This window comes from Notothenia rossii (genome assembly GCF_949606895.1).
Source record: "Notothenia rossii genome assembly, chromosome: 2".
Taxonomy (NCBI): domain Eukaryota; kingdom Metazoa; phylum Chordata; class Actinopteri; order Perciformes; family Nototheniidae; genus Notothenia; species Notothenia rossii.
Window position 1 is genome coordinate 65,016,491 of NC_136904.1, and position 19,141 is coordinate 65,035,631.

The following is a 19,141-nucleotide window of genomic DNA, read 5'->3' on the forward strand; positions in this document are numbered from 1 at the left end:
TGCCTTGCAAGGGAAGACATACGCTGTGACGTAGATGAGGCTATGTGGCCAGACAGACACCAAAGAGCAGATCAGTAAAGTTATATAGATCTCATTCTCTGCTTTACTGCTGATTTACATCATTTACCCATGTTATTTTTTTCCAGTGTATTGCTATTCGTCTTTTGTTTCTGTTACGGTGCTCTTCTGAAAATGAGACAATAAAAACAATGGCATAGTTACAGTAAGACTCTGTTTTTCCTATATGTAAGTTTGTTTCTCCCAACTTGTCAGTTTTCCGTTCAGTTTCCAATATCGATAGCTTGAGGTTTGTGTATTGATGATTGTAGTCAGTATTTAGTGTGCCACTTAGTAATGACTGTTCAAATAGTCTTCTCATGAGCTGACAAATGTTTGTTTTTGGAGAAGGTATCTGGTTTTGGAAGGGGTATTTTTTGTTTTGAGTGCCTTAGAGCACTTTGCAAGAAATGTATATTGTTATGGTAGAATGGGTTATTATGGTGACCGGAGTTTCAGTTATGAAAACACATTTGTCTCATTAGAGGACAATTTGTTCTGTTTCGATCGACTTATTCTTTTTTGTGACCAGTATTTTCAGTTTTGGTCATGTAAGTGCATTTTGCAAAAGATATTCAGAGTTATGGCAAGTGTGTTTCTGTTTAGATGGCTATGCTCTTGTTTTGAAGAAATGAATTTAGATTCTAAAAAGTGGGTTTAGCGATTGAGAAAAACTGTAATGCAAAAAAAACAATCTGTGGCATTTGTTCAGCAGGATAATCTCAACAAATTAACATAATTTTTATGATTTTATAAGCGTAAATGCAATGGACAGAAGTAATGCAGATAAACAATCCTTTCACAAAAGTCAACTCTTAACTAAATAGAGTTAAGGGGTGCAAATAGCTACTGTACATGTTATGGACAAACGCAATGAAATTACTAAATTAATGTATTTAAAATGAGTTACATTTACTGAGAAAAAAAACCTTTTGAATGACAGTTACTAATCTAAAAGATTGGTGATTACCAAATTGTTGGTCAAAACATATTATTTTCAGTAAGAACTGTGCTTGGCCAATATAGCCTTCATTCTGTTGCTACCTTCTTATCTTAATTGCAGTTATATTGAATAACTTTTAATGAAAGTTTGACAGAAATCAGTGTTCAGTAATATTGTGAGGTTTGGTTTTGGTATGTTTATTTATTTAAGTCCGACTGCTGTTTATAATACTAACCTGGTCTGAACTAGCTTAACTGCCTTTGGTTTGCCAAGCTACGCAGGTGAAGTTAACCTGGAGAAGTCTGGTCTTACGCAGCGTCCACACGGCAGCGTGCGTTGAAGCTTGCCGTGTCTGAAAGTCGACCAATAACCAATCACATGAATCTCCCGCCCCGGGCACACAAGCACGTGGTTTGATTGGCTAGAGCTTGTACTGGCATATGATCTGATTGGCTGTTTCAGTCCAAGCTTCAAAAGTTGAACATTGCTCAACTTTTGAAGCGAGCAACAGGAGAAGCGAAGCGACGGAACCACAATGCAGTTCGGCAAAGCGTAACGCCACCGACTCACCGCATTCAAAGTGAATGGGCACGCCGCCGTGTGGACGGGCCGTGACAGTGCCTTTACAGTGCAGATGTCCGGTTTTTAGACTGTGTGCTGAAATGTGCACAGACAACTGCAGCAGGTACTTCAGACAGCATGGGTTTGGTTGTTAGCATAAACATGCTAGCATGCCTCCTAGGCTAGCAACAGCATTCTTCTAACGTTTGTCAAACACTTAAAGGCCATGTAATGCATCTAACACAGGTGTTTTTTAACATGTAGTTTAGATATCACCAGAATAAAAATAAATAAAAATGTTTAAAGTTTCGTCATAATTAAATGACATATACGTTAAAAACCGATGTTGGTTCCGAAGTTTGCCGAGTACGCCCCCGATCCCTCCCGAACGAGCGGTGACGTCACACGTGGCAAACATTGCCATTTGATCAAATCAGTCCAAATGGCAAGCAACGCGATAACTTCAGACAGCGACAGTGACAGCGATCATTCAAGCTCAGATTCGGTGGGTTATCTGGATTCAGTTACAGAAGTAGAGAGTGAACCAGCTAGCCTTTCACTTCAAGGCATCTTGCCTTATAAGTACGAGCCTCCTGCCCAGCAATCGAACAACGAGGCAGAAACTTGTGAAAGAGAAGCGGATTCCGCAGCCGGCGAGACTCGAATCGGCAATACTGAATGGTAAATTCTGTTTTATTTAATTTGACCTGCACTAAATGTCGATCTTAATTTGTCATCTGTTCCTCACACGTCCGGCAGATATTGTTTTGTTTTTTAATGTTATGTACAATATTCAGGTGTACATGTCAATGCTGTGAAAGCATGCCCACTGCAGATGAATGTGTATGCTGCAGAGAGATCTGGCAGGTGATGGAACAAATAGACAGTTTGCAACCTACTGACCAGATAGCAGAGTCCTGCATCGGGTCGGGTATCCGCGGGTACCCGACGGGTGACCCGCAAAAAAGGTGATTTGCGGGTGGTATTTTTTCAAACGCTTTTTTCCGGGTTCGCTTCTGGGTAAAACAAAGATGATGCGGGTCCGGTTGCGGGTGTTGCATAATAAATATATTTAAACAATAATAATTTAGTTTAATGTTTAAATCCTCAGACCTCTCCTCCGCGGTACCGAGCATAGGCTAATCATAACCTCTGCAGTGCATCTATCTGCTGCTGAGCGCACCACATTCTGAATGGCTGAGGTGAAGCTCTCTATAGCGGAGAATACAGCATTTTCAATAATTCTTCCTCAAGAGCGAAATCCAACGTCTGGGAGGCTTTTGGTGTCATCCTAGATGGAGAAAATAAACAACATCCCAGGCTTTTTGAGCCAAATATGCAACTGCGTGTGTTAATAATTGCACGTTGTCACTGCTTATATATATGCGGGTTCGGGTCGGGTTGCGGATCATGTGCCGGCGGGTCGGGTCGGGTTGCGGAACTAATTGGCAATATGTGCGGGTAGCGGGGCGGGTTCGGTACTGCACGTCACGGGTGCGGGGCGGGAGCGGGTCTTGAAAATCAGACCCGTGCTCTGCCAGATAGAAGACACCGACGAGAAACCAAGGTGCATTATTAGCCACCCAGGCTTTAGAGAAGGCTGTCTCAGTGTTTGGACACTGAAAATAGCGTATCTTCAATACAAACAACAATACAGAGCAGTTGATGGCCCACTACACCAGTAAGTAAATATTGATTGACCCAACTGCCTATTGCAGCTTTGCTTTCATATAATACTTTTAGTCGCTACAGATATGGTACACTTTTAAAGATACCATTAAACTCTTTCAAGCAGTCAAAAACAGCTTGGCTTTTATTTTTTCTGTGTATGCAAGTTCAATGTATGCTTGGGAAAAGAAACAACTACACATGTGAGGAAATATATAAGAGGTCTATGATTCTGTCAAGCAGTCATGTATAACCTCATATTTATTTTGTACAAGTAAAATACAAATATCATGTTATAAGCCAATTTGTAACCATTGCTACATAATAGTACTACATAACATTTTATTTTTCTCCAAATATATTTATAATCTGTAGCCTATACTTTTTTTTCATTAGGAAGTATCGATATACAGCTTATCGACAGTTTGTACGTTGGTGCTGGGGTGTACTCGGCCCAAAAATCAGAGTCCCGCTGCCTGCATGTGCTGTAACCGAGATACGGAAGACTTACCCTGAACCGGGAGGCCGCTATCAGGGATTTCAATGGCCAAATCTGTAATTTGACATAAGTCATGCAGCTGAACTGGTTAAAATGGTTTCGCATGATGTAAATAATTTACAAAGTACATCATTTACAATATTATTTTTCCAAAGAAACATGTAAATATAACAACATTTTCCAAATCGCAAATTTGTAAGATTGTATTAATTTACTGTTTGATAAATAAAAAAGGGTTCTTTTGTTAATTTTTCACTTGTAACATTTTATCTTTATTGCAGTGTACATTAGTCTATTTTGGTATATGTGCGAGCCCACAAATAATTAAAAGTGGTAAAAATAATAAAGATATTCAGACGTAATTCATTTTTGGCCTTACTTATTTCACTTCAACTTTTATATATTTCAGTCACTAGGCAAGTTCACTGTACTCTGGTGACATTTAGCTCAAGCTGGCATAACACCTGTAGTAACTTAATTCTGACCCGAGTTTTGTGCACAATCTTCCAGCACCCATGATCAATGTTTATAGCAATCAGGAAACATTCACAGCTCACAACTACACATCGCTTCCCCATCATGAATTGTTAGATAAAAAAAGTTTAGCGAGGTCCGGTTACACATATGTTGAGCGAAAATAGCGGAAGGATACAAAACAAACAATCCAGACGAGGCTGGTGTTTGCCACGTGTGACGTCACACAGCTGGGTTAATGGCTGGCAAGCTTTTCGCTACCGGAGCGGAATAACACGGGAAAGTGGCACACATTTCATGTTATTTGGGGGGTATTTATGGAAAGAATCATTGATGTTGATATGTCAAATGAAACAGTGGAAAGTGATGAAGCGATTTATTAACACAGAATAACATTTATTTTGGACATTACATGGACTTTAACCAATGTCATTAACCTTGCACTCACTGCTGGTGGAATTCAATTGGCTAGCAATAGATACGTTTTGTCTTGAAATGAATTTGCTGTGAAATTTGGTCTGACTGCGCAGCATAAGTACGGGACTGCTTCATTGCCAGTATGGAGAAGAACACTGATTTTAGCCACCAATATTAATTTAAACGTATAAATGACAATACAATTTCATTTAGCTGATGCTTTTATCCAAAGTGACTTAAAATAAGTCCATTCAACCATGAAGATGTAAACTCAAGAAGAGCAAGAATCCTGCAAGTACATCATCTTTCATTGCATTTTACATTTTATCCAAAGCGACTTACATACTCAATACTGTGGACAATCCCCACAGGAGCAATTTGGCGTGAAGTGTCTTGCCCAGGGACACAACGACATGCTGACTGCAGTGGGGTTTGAACCTGTGATCCCCTTATCCCAACACGAAGGCTCTATCCACTGCGCCACACGCCTCCCTATAAGCTAGACCACTGTAAGTGCTACTGGATTGGCTTCAAATAAGCCACATTTCTAAGTTGTGCAAAGGGGGAATTACATTAGTATTATTGCTTTTTGGCCAAGGCGCAGTGGAAAGGCATGTAGGTCTTCAAATGTATTGATGTTAATGTGGACAGGATGCATTGTGAGTATTGTTAAGCTACATCAAGTCCTTTCTCTTTTACTGAAACCTTCCATTTCTTTTGCAAAGTCAGAATTCTATTTTATCCACGCTATCTTTATATTTTACTTTATTGTCCACAATTAACTTGAAAACTGAGAGTACAGTTAAAAATGTTGGTGTGTTGTTAGTGGAGGTTAAAGTATCCCTTAGCCTTAAGTAGCAATGAGGAGCAGGTTAAAGCAAACTGATACGCAATTCTTACCCAGATTTATATTTTCAGATTTTGTCTAGAGCTACAAAAGCCTGTGTTTAAGTTTATTCAGATATAATTTACTCCATACTGCTAAACAGACTTTAAATAAATTGTGTTAACCCCTTTAAGTTTATCTGTCCAACGAGAATGTCTCACAGTAAAATCGTCATTTTGTTGACAAAGTTAAAAGTAAAATATCTAGGTACTGTAATGCTCAATAAGCATACGTACCTAAAATTGATCATAACAGGTTTAATGAGGCAACATATTTAGAATAAAACATCAAGACAAATGGTATAACAGGTTCTTTATGAGGGAACAATCATATGAATGTGATAAAGGGGAGTCTTTTAATTAACGAAAACAAATGTGTACAAGGGACAAAGACGCACATGTGACACGAGCCTGGCTGACAGCGAAGCATGTGTTTTGTGTACAGTATCTGACCTCACAAGAACAAACACAGTGGAGTGCATCCATGCCTGACACCAGCTGTCTGCAGGTCCTCCCCCGCCCAGCTGCACCTCTCCTTTACCGCATTCTCTCTTTTGTTGCTTCTAATGATCGCCACAATGTTTTGTACTCTTCCACTTATGGTTTTCCAGCTACGAGTGAGTTAAGTGAGGGAGAAAATTAGCAAATGCACATAATTGTTTGCCATGTTCAGACATATATGGGCCTCCGCAATCGTAACCCCCCCGAGGGCTTTACTAATTTGCATGAAACAGAAAGAATATATCTGTGTTTGTACACCACCCCATTAAGGCTCTTTCTGGGAACTGTTTTTATTTTTTGCTGCATTTAAGACTGTGAAATGTTAAGTGAGTGTTAAAAAAATTGTGGGGCGGGGGGTTCTAATCTTTTGAATGGGTTAAACTGCCAACACACATTCCACTGTAGACAGCCAAACAATATTACTTTTCATATTGAAGATGCTCATTATGGGCAATTATTATCTGTTTTTCTCAATGCAGCTAATGTGGCTTGTGTTCACTTCATACATAATTGTTAATGCATCAATACATGGAACAAATGCATGAGGTAGGGCTAAAAGCATTCTTAAGAGTAGTAATTAGAGAGGCATCACCAAATGAGTTAGTCAGTTTGAACCACAAGGCCTCCACTTATATAATAAAGACATGCTGTATGCTAACTGCTCACAAGACATCAACTTAAATGTAATTTAAAATGACATAATTATTAGCATATTATTGCTGTTTCCTTATCTCAGAGTAATCAAAGTTACCACACTAGGAAATTCTTGGAATACAAACAGATCTATTCTCACAGTTGTACGAAATCTTGATTAAAGGAGGTTGTGGTCACAAACAGGTTCGCCGCAAGGGATTTTGGGCCCCATGAAAAGATATCACATTGGTTACTTTTTTTCTTAATGTTCTAAAATAGTTTGGGCCCCTGTCAGTCACAGGCCCTTAGAACCGTCCTAACTTTTCACCCCCTGGTCACAAATGTGTTTACACAGTCATGCTACAGGTATTTATCTGATTAATGGGAACACAGACCTGCTCCCCCAGGTAAGGCAAATTGTTGAAACTCGTTTTTTTGTTAAAGTGACGGTTCATTTACGGGAAGAGTTTTTTTATGATGAATGTGGTTGTTATGATTAGGTTACGGCCTTTCACCCTAAGAATGAATGTAAGATAAAAAAAGTGTGTCTGTGCACGTGCGTGTGTTTGTTAGAGTGAAAGAGCGCCCAGAGGAGGGCACCACTGTACCAGACAATGTTTTACCCTCAGCACATTGTTGACAGCTTGTCTTTTGATAGGCAGACATGTCATTACACTATGACCTACACAACTAAGACTACTAACACAATCTAAGCTTGGAAGCTGCTGTCGGAAAAAGGGAAGCATTTGTCATATTTGTACTTACTTACTTCTTTTTTGTATTTGCATTTTGTGCCCTTTTTTCTTTCATTTTTTATTTGCTATAATGGTTTTTTAAATAGTTGTATTATAGTATTTATGTTTGCTCCTTATTTACCATTATGCATGCCCATTTACTGTACACCAATGTTAAGTCCTCACATGTGTTACTTGGCAATAAACCGGATTCTAATGCTAATTCAGATATTTAGGGAGGAAGTTCACGCAGAATTAAACCACACTTAGATTTAGTTTGGTTAGACCGTCATACAGTATTGGCTACTGTTTCTCTACAACACGAAAATAAGGTATAGCATAACTGACTGAAGTGGTATTTGTAATGGTTCCACACAAAAAAATTTATGGTGTTATGGTATATTGCTTTTTAGCATAAGGGAAGACAACTTGTATTTAATGTAGTTCCAGTAGATAAATCTTCATGTGTAAGACCCTGTATTTTCAAATAAATGTACTGGCTTCAATCTCTTTTTGCCCTTGAAATGTTTTTTTTTAAAAAGCCCACAAGATTAAATCAAATCATGGTATGATATCCGCTTTACAAGTTTGCGGAGACCTCCGCCAAGGCTGTTTCATAAGTGAAAAATAATGTGTGTATCCACCCTGTGATTTAGATCCTCCCTGATTTTTTATAGGTTCTTCGTTGGCCCCAGATAAACCCTTCCACCAAGGTTCATGGAAATCCGCCAATAACTTTTTAAGTCAAAAACAGAACCTGAGGTAATAATGAATCCTGAATTGTCATTTAAACATAGTTTCAAGGTTGAACTCTGACCTTTAGTTCTTTCAGGGTTTGGGGGTATTCTAGTTGATTGATCTTCATCCTGGTTTTGAGCTCATTCAGTTGTTGTTTCCTGGCCGACTCCAGCCAAATCCAAGGGTCTAGGGAAGGTCTTTTGGCGAGTGGATTCTCTGTCCCATGTACCTCTGCAACTAAACAAACAAAAACCTTCTCAGACATACAGTTAATCTGAAGCATCTGTGCATAAAGTCTGCCAAGGCCTTCTTTAAAACAGACTTCACATTTTACTCAAAAGCTAATTCAACCTTTTGGTTTACTTTCTGGTAATAATCCCAGGGTAACATTCAATACTTTGGAGGTTCCCAGAAACACTTATACTGATTCAGCGCTTTGAGCATGAAAGTGTCTTGTCTTTTAGGTATGTGGTTAATGGACAGATGTTAGAAACACACAATCTCTGCTGCTTTCTAAAATACTCACATTATTTACATATATCCATTCTTTAATCACAAGCTGTTATTTAAAGCTTTCTAATAACAGGCCCCTCTACAAGTCATCTTAATCCTGGAATTAAAAGACAAAGTCATTCTGTGTCTCGAAGGCATCCTGTGTCCTTAGTGCCTCATGTTACTAATTCTATACTGGACAGTCAGGCATTGCAATGGCTATAATTATTATGGCGGCAGTGTGAACAGGCCCGCTAAGACCTTTGAAATAGTACAGTGTTACATCCAGCCCATTTAGGCTTGTAACATGGGGTCTTTTATACAGTTTGCACAGGTCTCTCAGCAGTCGGGGTCACTCTGAGTGCGTTTCCTGATGTTGTTATACCAAAAGTATGTTCGTCATTTGTTGGAGATGGGAGAGACAAAACACAAACAACAAGCTAACAAGGTAATTCAGAACAGACACAAAGTAAGAAAGCAAATTAATACTGAATGCAAGTCCAAAAAATGATACCATAGATGGTAAAACACAAAAACAAAGAGAGGTGAACAGTGTAAATCAGTCATCACAGACATAATGATGTGAGATTGTCGAACAGATTTTAACAAGAAAGCGGCGGCTGAATTAAAGAGCCGGGCTCGTCTGCTAGTCATTGGTGGTGAGTCCAAACCTGTGAGGAAGCCTTTCTGATTAAGGCTTTACTTGCTGACTAAGGACTTTTTCAGGAGCCTAATCTACCTGCCAGAGGCTGTGTGTGTGTCTGTGTGTGTGTGTGTGTGTGTGTGTGTGTGTGTGTGTGTGTGTGTGTGTGTGTGTGTGTGTGTGTGTGTGTGTGTGTGTGTGTGTGTGTGTGTGTGTGTGTGTGTGTGTGTGTGTGTGTGTGTGTGTGTGTGTGTGTGTGTGTGTGTGTCTGCAATTAGCACTATAATCCAGGAGCAGAACTCTGGGATTGTAAATCATGGCAGAATGGAAAACTGCTTCAGCGCTCCTCCTCACACATGTTGATACCTCCTGCAATGTTTCTGTGCGTGTTCACACGCGTCTGTGCAGTGTGCACACTCTGCCAGCTGTGAACGTGAGTGAGGCTTCTACATTGCAACACACTTTTCTCTTGATATGATATTAATACATATATTTTTAGAAAAACGGGAGCTTTAGGAACCATTGGTTGACAGTAACAAAACACATTTACTTACTGAACTTAAAAAGGCCCATAATGCTGTTTTGAGGTTTTCCCTTTCCTGTAGTGTGTTTTGTGAATGGTCTACAAAGGCAAAAATCCCAAATGTCCTTCCAGAGGGAGCTTCTCTCCGCGACACTCCCCCCCTGCTTATAAGGCCTCCATTGGACTTCTTTGTTTGCATAATGACATCCCCATGTAACACTCGCGCTTCTATTAGCCAACGGTTAAACACATTGTACATGATAAACTAAGGGGCGGGACGGTGGCCAGCTACCCAATGAGAGCAGAAGGGGCTCTGGTTTCAGACAGAGGCTTAAAAGGTCAACCTTTTTGAACATTAAAGCATGTAAACGTATTACAGTATTGGCACATAATACAAATATGAAACATCAAAATGAGCATAAAAGAGCTCCTTTAAGATTTTTTTCTTAGATGTCCTTATTTTAAGTTTATATATTATTTTTGTGAAAAGTACTTTTTTTTACTCAACTACCTCCGGTAACAATCTTTTACTTTTGAATTAAATTGGAAATAAGGATTTGAAGTCAGTGGATGATTTTTCTTATTTGTTGTGTTTGTCACAGGAGAAAAATCAATCATAGTAAATTGTACCTCCTAGGCCTGTCAAGTTCAAAGTGCTTGTTCCTTTTTTTTAACTACTCTTTCAACTTGGCGGTGGTAATGATGGCTACTGCAGATAAAGAAGATGATCCCTAACCACCACAGCATAATCTGAAGTCTACGTTTGAGATTTCCCAGGCTTTTCAGTCATTTGGTCTGTAAATGCATAAAGTAAGAATACATATATATATATACATTCACAGTTGTAAAACTTTTGACTTTTTAACACTTACTCTCACAATCCTAGTTTTTTCGTTTCTGATTGTCTGTTTTATTTTTGAAATGTCTGTATCGGTCTGTTTTTGAATTCCTGTGTTTTCCTGCCTCTTTGATGGTCTGTCCTGGCCTATTTCGTTGCAACTGTTCCCCATCATCACCTGGCCTCCTGTACACCTGCACTTCATCCCCTCATTAGTTTCAGCTTGTGTTCAAGCCTTGGTTTTCTGTTAGTCTTTGTTGGATCCTTGTGTGTCCTGCAATGTAGTTTAGTTTGTTATTTTGCCTTTCTGGACCAAGCCTTTGAATGAATAGTGTTTCTGCTTCCTGCATTTGGATCCACCCTGCTACCCGTACAACAGTATATCTTTATAAGCAAGTACTCTAATTGAATGAAAAAAAGTTCACTTGTACTGGAGTGATATTTGAACAAAAGTACCTATAAATAACCTTTAACACTAGAACCTCCAACGGGTAAATTTTACCCGCAGCTGTTTTTTTATTATATGTAACTTTTTTTCCATAACATATTAAAGTCTCCCAGTCCGTGACTTTCCCTGAAAGTGTGTTGTATAGCACCCTCTGTTGTTAAAAATTGTCAATAGGAAGTCAGATTGAAAAAATTGCCAAATAAATTGCCATTTATACCCATATCCGCCAGCGGGTAATATTTACCTCATAGAAAATGCAGCGTGAACATGACGTGTTGCTATAGCAACGCCTTTTGTCTACTGCGGTTCCTTATAGATAGAGAGAGATAGATAGATATATTGATAGATAGATAGAGAGAGAGAGAGAGAGAGAGAGAGAGAGAGAGAGAGAGAGAGAGAGAGAGAGATAGATATATAGTTATAGATAGTGTAACATCTTGGAGAATACGATCTTGGATGACTGAGCTCACGTTGAGGACGTAATGCATATGTACAGGTTACGTGCCAGTCGAATAAAGATGGACACTCGGAATGAGAGAAGTAATCCGCGTCATCTGTTTGTGTAGACAATTATATGTCCATAGAACAGAACATTACAGATGGATCGATAGATAGTTAGCCTATAGATAGATAGAGAGAGATTGAGAGATTTGTACCTAAACAAAACACAAGTCTAACACCAAGCCTTTAAATCAGCACTTGTAGCAATATTTTATACTTCATGCTATCTGCAAAAACTATATCATATGAAAAGCTGAGAATCCACAGATTATATTGGTATAAATGTCATCCCTGTGCGATCAAAAATCACTGTTCTGTATGATAAATAAAAGAACATTGTACCTTGCAAATCAATAGCGGGTACATTTTACCCGTTGGCGGTTTTAGGTTTACAGCGACCTCTGGCGGTTCTAGTGTTAAATAAAGGAATTGTGTAAATAGAAACTATGACCTGGTGGCAAGAATACCTGATTTATCCTCCGGGACACTTGAATATATGTACACATTTTAGGGAATTTCAACCAATAGTTGTCTGAAAATGTCAATACAACCAGACACGTCTGCCTCATGGTAATCTAACAGTAAAAAACAAACAAACAAACAAAAAGGGGAAAAAACATTGACAGGGTTTATCCTCTGAGGAACAAGAATGTTTTTTGCCAAATTCAATGAAATCCATCCAAAATCGTAGAACATATCTCACTGCTTTGAGTTTGAAATTACCCGTAGATTAAATTAACCTTTTATGTTTTTATGTCAGTCAAGCTACATAGGGAACACTTTGCAATCTGATTATCAAAAACTGTGTGGCCACAAACAAGACCTTAACTTATAAAGAAGTTTAATTATATTCACTGCAGTAACAGCCAACAGTCATAAATTCAAACCTCCAGCTAGTTCACAAACAGTGGAATAAGCTCCCACATGTAGTGAGAGCTTCTGCAGAACACATTATACATATTCAATGGAGTATGATTTACGGTTTTAATTTAAGTCTGTTGCTCTCAAAATAAAATCTATCAAGTAAAAAGTGATATGTCTTTCTTTTCCCCTGGTAGTTGTTAGTACACCACACTGACACTTATGTTTCAAGAGGCTACACTGGAACAAGACTGTTAAAAAATAGGTGCAACTATACAGAAAAAGTTTTAAAATCCCAACTTTTTTCTATAGTTTGATACATAGGAACTCATGACAGCATGTTTCAAGGAAAGAAAAAACTAAAACACGTCTTTAGCCAACAGCTGTCATGTAAACACTGTGTTGTTGATTCTGTCTTCAGTGCCATAGAAACTACCTGTCTCGAGCTGTTGGCTTTGGGTGTTGCCTTTAAGCAATGCTTTCACAGTTCCCTCATAACACAGAATGAGTAATGTATTTCCAGAGTTGCTTAGCATTAATGTATCTGTGTATTTTGTTAATGTATACAGTGAAGCTATGCCTCAAAAACTTAACGGTGCTTCCACAAGCCAAAAAAGTGGCCTTACAGTATTTCAAACTATTGTCAGTGCAAATGGATCCTCTCAAGGCTCGACCACTTCAAACACTTAACGTCTGGCCAACAGACAAAAAGCAATTGAATAATGAAGGTTTGCCTAGCCAGAGATCCCCTTCAAACCTTTTACGGTTAGTTAGTTCTTTCAACTCTTGATGTTGCTATGCGTACATGTGGCCATATGTGTGTCATCCAAACCAAATCAAGCTGCCTTTGTAGTTTTAAGGGGAAACTGTTACCAATTGTTGCTTACTACAGTGTTTGTTAGACCTTAAAGACAATAGGTGCACTATAAGGTCAATGTGGTTTTCTCTTACAAATGTATGCCTTTAACCATCAACATCAGTGTGCAACCTATACCACAGATCTAAGGCGGGCTTACTTTAGGCAACCAATTTACTTTCTTGTGTTGCGAGAGAGCAAAATCTGCTGTGACGGCAGTGAAAATCCTGTTTCTCAACACATTTCGATGGAATATCAAACTTGTTGTAAACATACTTGCCAACCTTGAGACCTCAGAAGTCGGGAACATTTCAAAACCACCGCGGGGGTGGGGGGGAGGGTTGTGTTAGAAATTAAAATCAATGTTTTGATGGTATAATGTAGCTTAAACATACCGTCAGTTCAAACGCTCTTTTATACTGAAAAACCAGAAATTCTTGTGCACAAGCAGTTAAGCTTTTATTCTGAAAATCCTTCATCTACGGTTAGCATGTAGCATGTGGCTAATATACGATTTCCTAAAGAGGTGAACTGAGGAGCGAAATGACTTGGTGTGGTGAAAACCGAAACCTACTGATTTAACACTACAACGATAGATGTCGAGATACTACCATGTTGAATATTAAATGAAAGTACAGTTTATTTGAATACATTATTGTTTACAGACGAGAGTAGCATGTGACAACATCCGGAATGACCGGCAACCAAACGAGCCGAGAAGTATTGTTTAGAGCAGTGGTCCCCAACCCCCGGGCCCCGGACCGGTACCGGTCCGTGGGTCGTTAAGTACCGGGCCGCACAGAAAGAATAAATAACTTTCATTATTTCCGTTTTATTTATTATTCGAGTCTGAACAATCTTTTATTTTGAAAAATTCTCCGAATTCTCCCCGTTACATCCGTCTATGACTCACGTGACCCACTCTTGACACCGCTTGACCTATGCGATTGACACATGTCAATATTGTGGTCACGTGATACATTAACGGTTAGCGCTAATATTAAATATTAACGGTCGCGCTAACTCACAAGCTAGAAACTCACAAGCTAGAAAGATGAGTAAAAAACAGACGTCTTTGGAAAGTTTCTTTGCAAAGGGGAAAAGGGCCAGTGAGGAGACAGAAGAAGAGCCTATACCCACCAAGAAAAAGAAAGCTGCATTTAAGAGACAGTACCAGGAGACCTACTTAAAATATGGATTTATCGCTACAGGTGATTCCCACGCACCAAGCCCGCTGTGCATAATATGTGGTGACCGGCTCTCCAATGAGGCAATGAAGCCTTCAAAACTGCTTCGCCACTTAGAGACTAAGCACCCTGCTTTAAAAAACAAGCCTTTGGAGTACTTTGAAAGAAAAAAGCAGGAACAAGAAGGACAGAAGCAATTACTGAGGGCCTCTGCAACAACAAATGCAAGTGCACTGAGAGCATCCTACTTGGTGGCTAACCGAATAGCTAAGGCTAAAAAACCATTCACGATTGGTGAAGAATTGATTCTTCCGGCTACTAAAGACATTTGCGGTGAACTTTTGGGGGAGGCTGCGGTTAAAAAGATAGCACAGGTCCCTCTGTCAGCTAGCACCGTCACGCGGCGCATCGAGGAAATAGCAGAGGACATTGAGACACAGTTGTTGGAGAGGATTAATACATCACCGTGGTACGCACTGCAGGTTGACGAGTCAACAGATGTGGACAACAGGGCAATAGCCTACTGCTTGTTTATGTGCGATACCTTTATCAGGAGGATGTGCATGAGGATGTGTTGTGTGCACTATCGTTGACAACCAAAACCACAGCCGCAGAACTATTTAAGACGCTGGATAATTACGTATCAGGAAAACTTAAATGGTCTTTTTGTGTCGGCATATGCACAGACGGAGCTGCTGCCATGACCGGACGGCTGTCTGGTTTAACTACTCGGATTAAGGAGGTTGCACCTGAATGTGAATCTACACATTGTGTCATACACAGAGAGATGCTGGCGAGCCGAAAAATGCCACCGGAACTTCACAGCGTATTGAATGATGTTGTTAAAGTTATCAACCACATCAAAGCACACGCACTTAACTCACGCCTATTCGAGCAACTTTGTGAGGAGATGAACGCGGAGCACAGACGCCTTCTGTTATACACAGAAATAAGATGGTTATCCCGAGGGAGATCGCTGGCCAGAGTGTATGAATTACGAGAGCCGCTGCAAAGATTTCTCTTAGAAAAAAAGTCACCGCTGGCAGCACATTTCAGTGATGAGGAGTGGGTCGCAAAACTGGCTTACTTGTGCGACATATTTAGCCAGCTCAATGAACTCAATCTGTCTCTTCAGGGGAAAATGACAACAGTCTTCAAGTTGGCAGATAAAGTAGCTGCATTTAAAGCCATTTAAAAACTGGATTTGTGGAGACGACGTGTGAACAGAGGCATATTTGACATGTTTCAAACATTGGCGGGGATTTTGGAGGAGACTCAGCCGGAGCAGTCATTCTCCCAGCTGGTGCACGATCACCTGTCTTCGCTTTCAAAAGAGTTCGAGCGCTACTTCCCAACCGCAAAAGACACACGAACTGAAAAGGAATGGATCCGCGACCCATTTGTCAACAAACCGGGCGAATCCAGCATGTCCGCGCAAGAAGAAGATCAGCTGCTGGAGATCGCAAATGACGGCGGCCTGAAAAGGATGTTCGAGACATCAACTCTGCCGGTATTCTGGATAAAAGTCATGGCAGAATACCCCGAGATTGCCACAGCAGCTCTGAAAACCCTGTTGCCATTTCCGACATCATATCTGTGTGAAGCGGGGTTTTCTGCAGTCACAGCAACCAAAACAAAATCACGAAATAGACTGGACATAAGCAACACACTCCGGGTGTCTTTGTCTCCCATCACCCCGAGATGGGACCGTCTCATTGCAGAGAAACAAGCTCAGGGCTCTCATTAATTTAGCGTTATGGTGAGTTGTATTTTTCATGAACTTCATATGTTTTATGTTGTATTTTGAAGGTATGTTTAAGTGTTACCAAAGCGACCAGAGAGCGCGAGGCAGAGAGGTTGTTATTGTTATTATTATGTTATTATTATTGTTGTTGGTGGATGTCAGGAGGACGCAAAAAAAAAAAAAATGTCAGGAGGACGCTGCTAATAAAGTTACATACAAGTACACAGTGGATTCAGGCTTTTTATTATTATATTTACAAAATACCATGGTCTTGTCATTTTATTTTGTTGTATTTATCCGCCACACCTTAAAGGCCGGTCCGTGAAAATTTGTCTGACATTAAGCCGGTCCGTGGCGCAAAAAAGGTTGGGGACCGCTGGTTTAGAGTATTGATTACAGCGTTTAGAATGTGTTAAATGAAAAGTGATGAAAGAGAATATGAGGAGAAACGGCGTGTTAAGCATATATTGAATGTGAAAAGAACCTATCCTCTGTTTAAATGCAATAACGGACATTGGAGACGAGGTGAGTCGGCTGGCGGGGAGGAGCCAGCAGAGGATATATATAGCAGCGCCGGAGGAGAGATCCGCTGTCTTCTTCTTGCTCAGGAGAACCGGATCACAGCTGTTTGTCTGACGGAACAATATTCTGTCTGTAACACTACCGCGCCTTTTTTAATTAAAGTATCCCATTTGAATCTTTTCAGAGACTCCATTTAGTCTCATTTTAAAGCTTCTCTCCTGGACGCGAGAATAAAGAACATATTTAACAATTGGCGAGCTAGCCCAGGATCTCGCAAAACCGGGAGAGACTACAGCAGGCTGCTTGCTGGACCCGCTGGCATCCGTTCAGCACACAGAGAGCTCAAATCAACTAGGTATGGAGAAACCTGTTATATCGAATTCTTCAATAGTTAATGTAGGACAATGTTAGTTCTGTGTGTTTGACGGCGGCCAGCGGATCCTGAAAATAGCTGTGCAATTTAAGTTAAAACAAGCCTAAATTGATAAATATTGGTAGCATTACCACGTGGCGTTGCTTTGTTACAGGCAGGGTGAGTTCAATTTCTTTTTTTCTATTTAACCCTGCATGCTATTCGTTTGTCTGTTAGTACATGTCGGCTAGAGGCCAATCACTATATGTGTCTTTTGTGGCGTTTTACGTTTTACGTGAATGGTTTTAGGCCATTAAGCAGTCGGGACTGCTTGAGGCAAAGACACAGCCAAAGTTTGAAGCTAAGGTTATTGGAGTGAGTGTTTTGTGTAACAACAGCGTGAGGCTGTTTTAAAAAAGTCCTATTTCAAGGGAAAGGCCTGAGTAGTTTGAAGCTCTCAGTGGTTACACCATTCTGTTTTTCAAGACATTGCGTTGTGGATTACGGCAGGAAGTGCGACATTCGTGCGTTAGATAGACGATATTCTTCTAATTGTGTTTGCTTAGCGTCCTATTTGTCCCATAAATAGCGTGTTTAAACAGAAGAAATGACCATACTGGCTCTTAAAGTCAAAACATTTACGTACATGGGTAGAGGGCTATGACGTAAGGGTATGAGGCCCATTTATCATTGTAAACTAAATGGAAATGTTATTTTAAACTACAGTGTTGTGTGTTGAATTTACTAGACAAAATATCACCTCACCAATTTCAACTCCAGGTGTTTTCTCAAATCCCTTTGTTCTTCAGGTCAAAGGTTGGAAAACCAGTTGCCATTTTGTCTTGACCTCATGTTCACGGTGAGCCACACGGCAGTCACCATTTCATGAAATGCTAATTGAAGTACTCTGTTTGCTTTAACACACTGAGGCTAGGCATTCCATCTTCTAAAGAACATCATACTTCTTGTTAGAGTTAGAACTATTGGAAGTACTTTCTGCTGGTAAATGTGTATTGGCGGTTTTGTGAATATTCTTCTTTGCAAATGTGTTTTGGCGGTTATGTGCTGTGTTGTTTAACCATAGTGTAAATTCCTATTTTAAAGATATTTTTGAGGAAACTAAGTTTCTCCTTTGTTAAAAACGAGTCAGTTTTGAAACAGCTATTCCCTAGTGGATTAAGCTGGAATTTAAAATAGCGCACTCTGGTGGTAGTACAGAATTATTACCCAAATAGCGGAAACACCATAACATTGTGAATATTCTTCTTTGCAAATGTGTTTTGGCGGTTATGTGTTGTGTTGTTTAACCATAGTGTAAATTCCTATTTTAAAGATATTTTTGAGGAAACTAAGTTTCTCCTTTGTTAAAAACGAGTCAGTTTTGAAACAGCTATTCCCTAGTGGATTAAGCTGGAATTTAAAATAGCGCACTCTGGTGGTAGTACAGAATTATTACCCAAATAGCGGAAACACCATAACATTGTGATTTTGAACCAAATTCATATTTCAAAGTCAAAACCATACACGGTACAACTTTATTTTAACATTTCATATTTTAATTTTGCATATTTTTTATATATTAATTAACTTTATTAATATTTTACCTTAAACTTAAAAAAAAAAAAAAAAAAAAAATCTATAAAAATAATAAAACTTTGAGCAAAAGAAAATAAAAAAAAAATAAAGTTCGGACGAACAGCAACGAAGGTGCTAGTCAGAAGATTAGTGCTTCATCTTTGATAAGTTCATAAATAATTAGAGAACATGTCACCAAAACAAACTAAGTTGAGACTAGACGCAGGGCCAGGCTCAACTGCAGATATCAAGGAAAGGGTAAAAATCAGATCCGATGCTTTAACAGTTTCAAGTAAAAGACAGAGGACATGGAACCAAATGGAGAAACTGTTAGAACAGTGGCAAACGAGAGGATTGATTCCAGCAGATGATCAACCTGGACCAACGGAAAAAGCTGTAGTTGAACATGAGAATGCTGAATATCTACAACAGGAAAACGCATGGATCAAAGCCGGACAACCCTCTTGGTATGGACCTGTAAACATTGCT

At 39.5% G+C, this 19,141-nt stretch overlaps 1 protein-coding gene across 1 annotated transcript in view; it reads right to left on the reverse strand.

Moving 5' to 3' along the window:
* The window catches only part of igfbp2b (insulin-like growth factor binding protein 2b), a 72,108-nt gene that overhangs the window by 8,201 nt on the left and 44,766 nt on the right, over positions 1 to 19,141 (reverse strand). Inside the window, exon 2 of the mRNA XM_079663203.1 lies at positions 8,190 to 8,347. Within this exon, the coding sequence (XP_079519329.1) occupies positions 8,190 to 8,347 (158 nt within the window). The remainder of the gene's footprint in view (positions 1 to 8,189; positions 8,348 to 19,141) is intronic.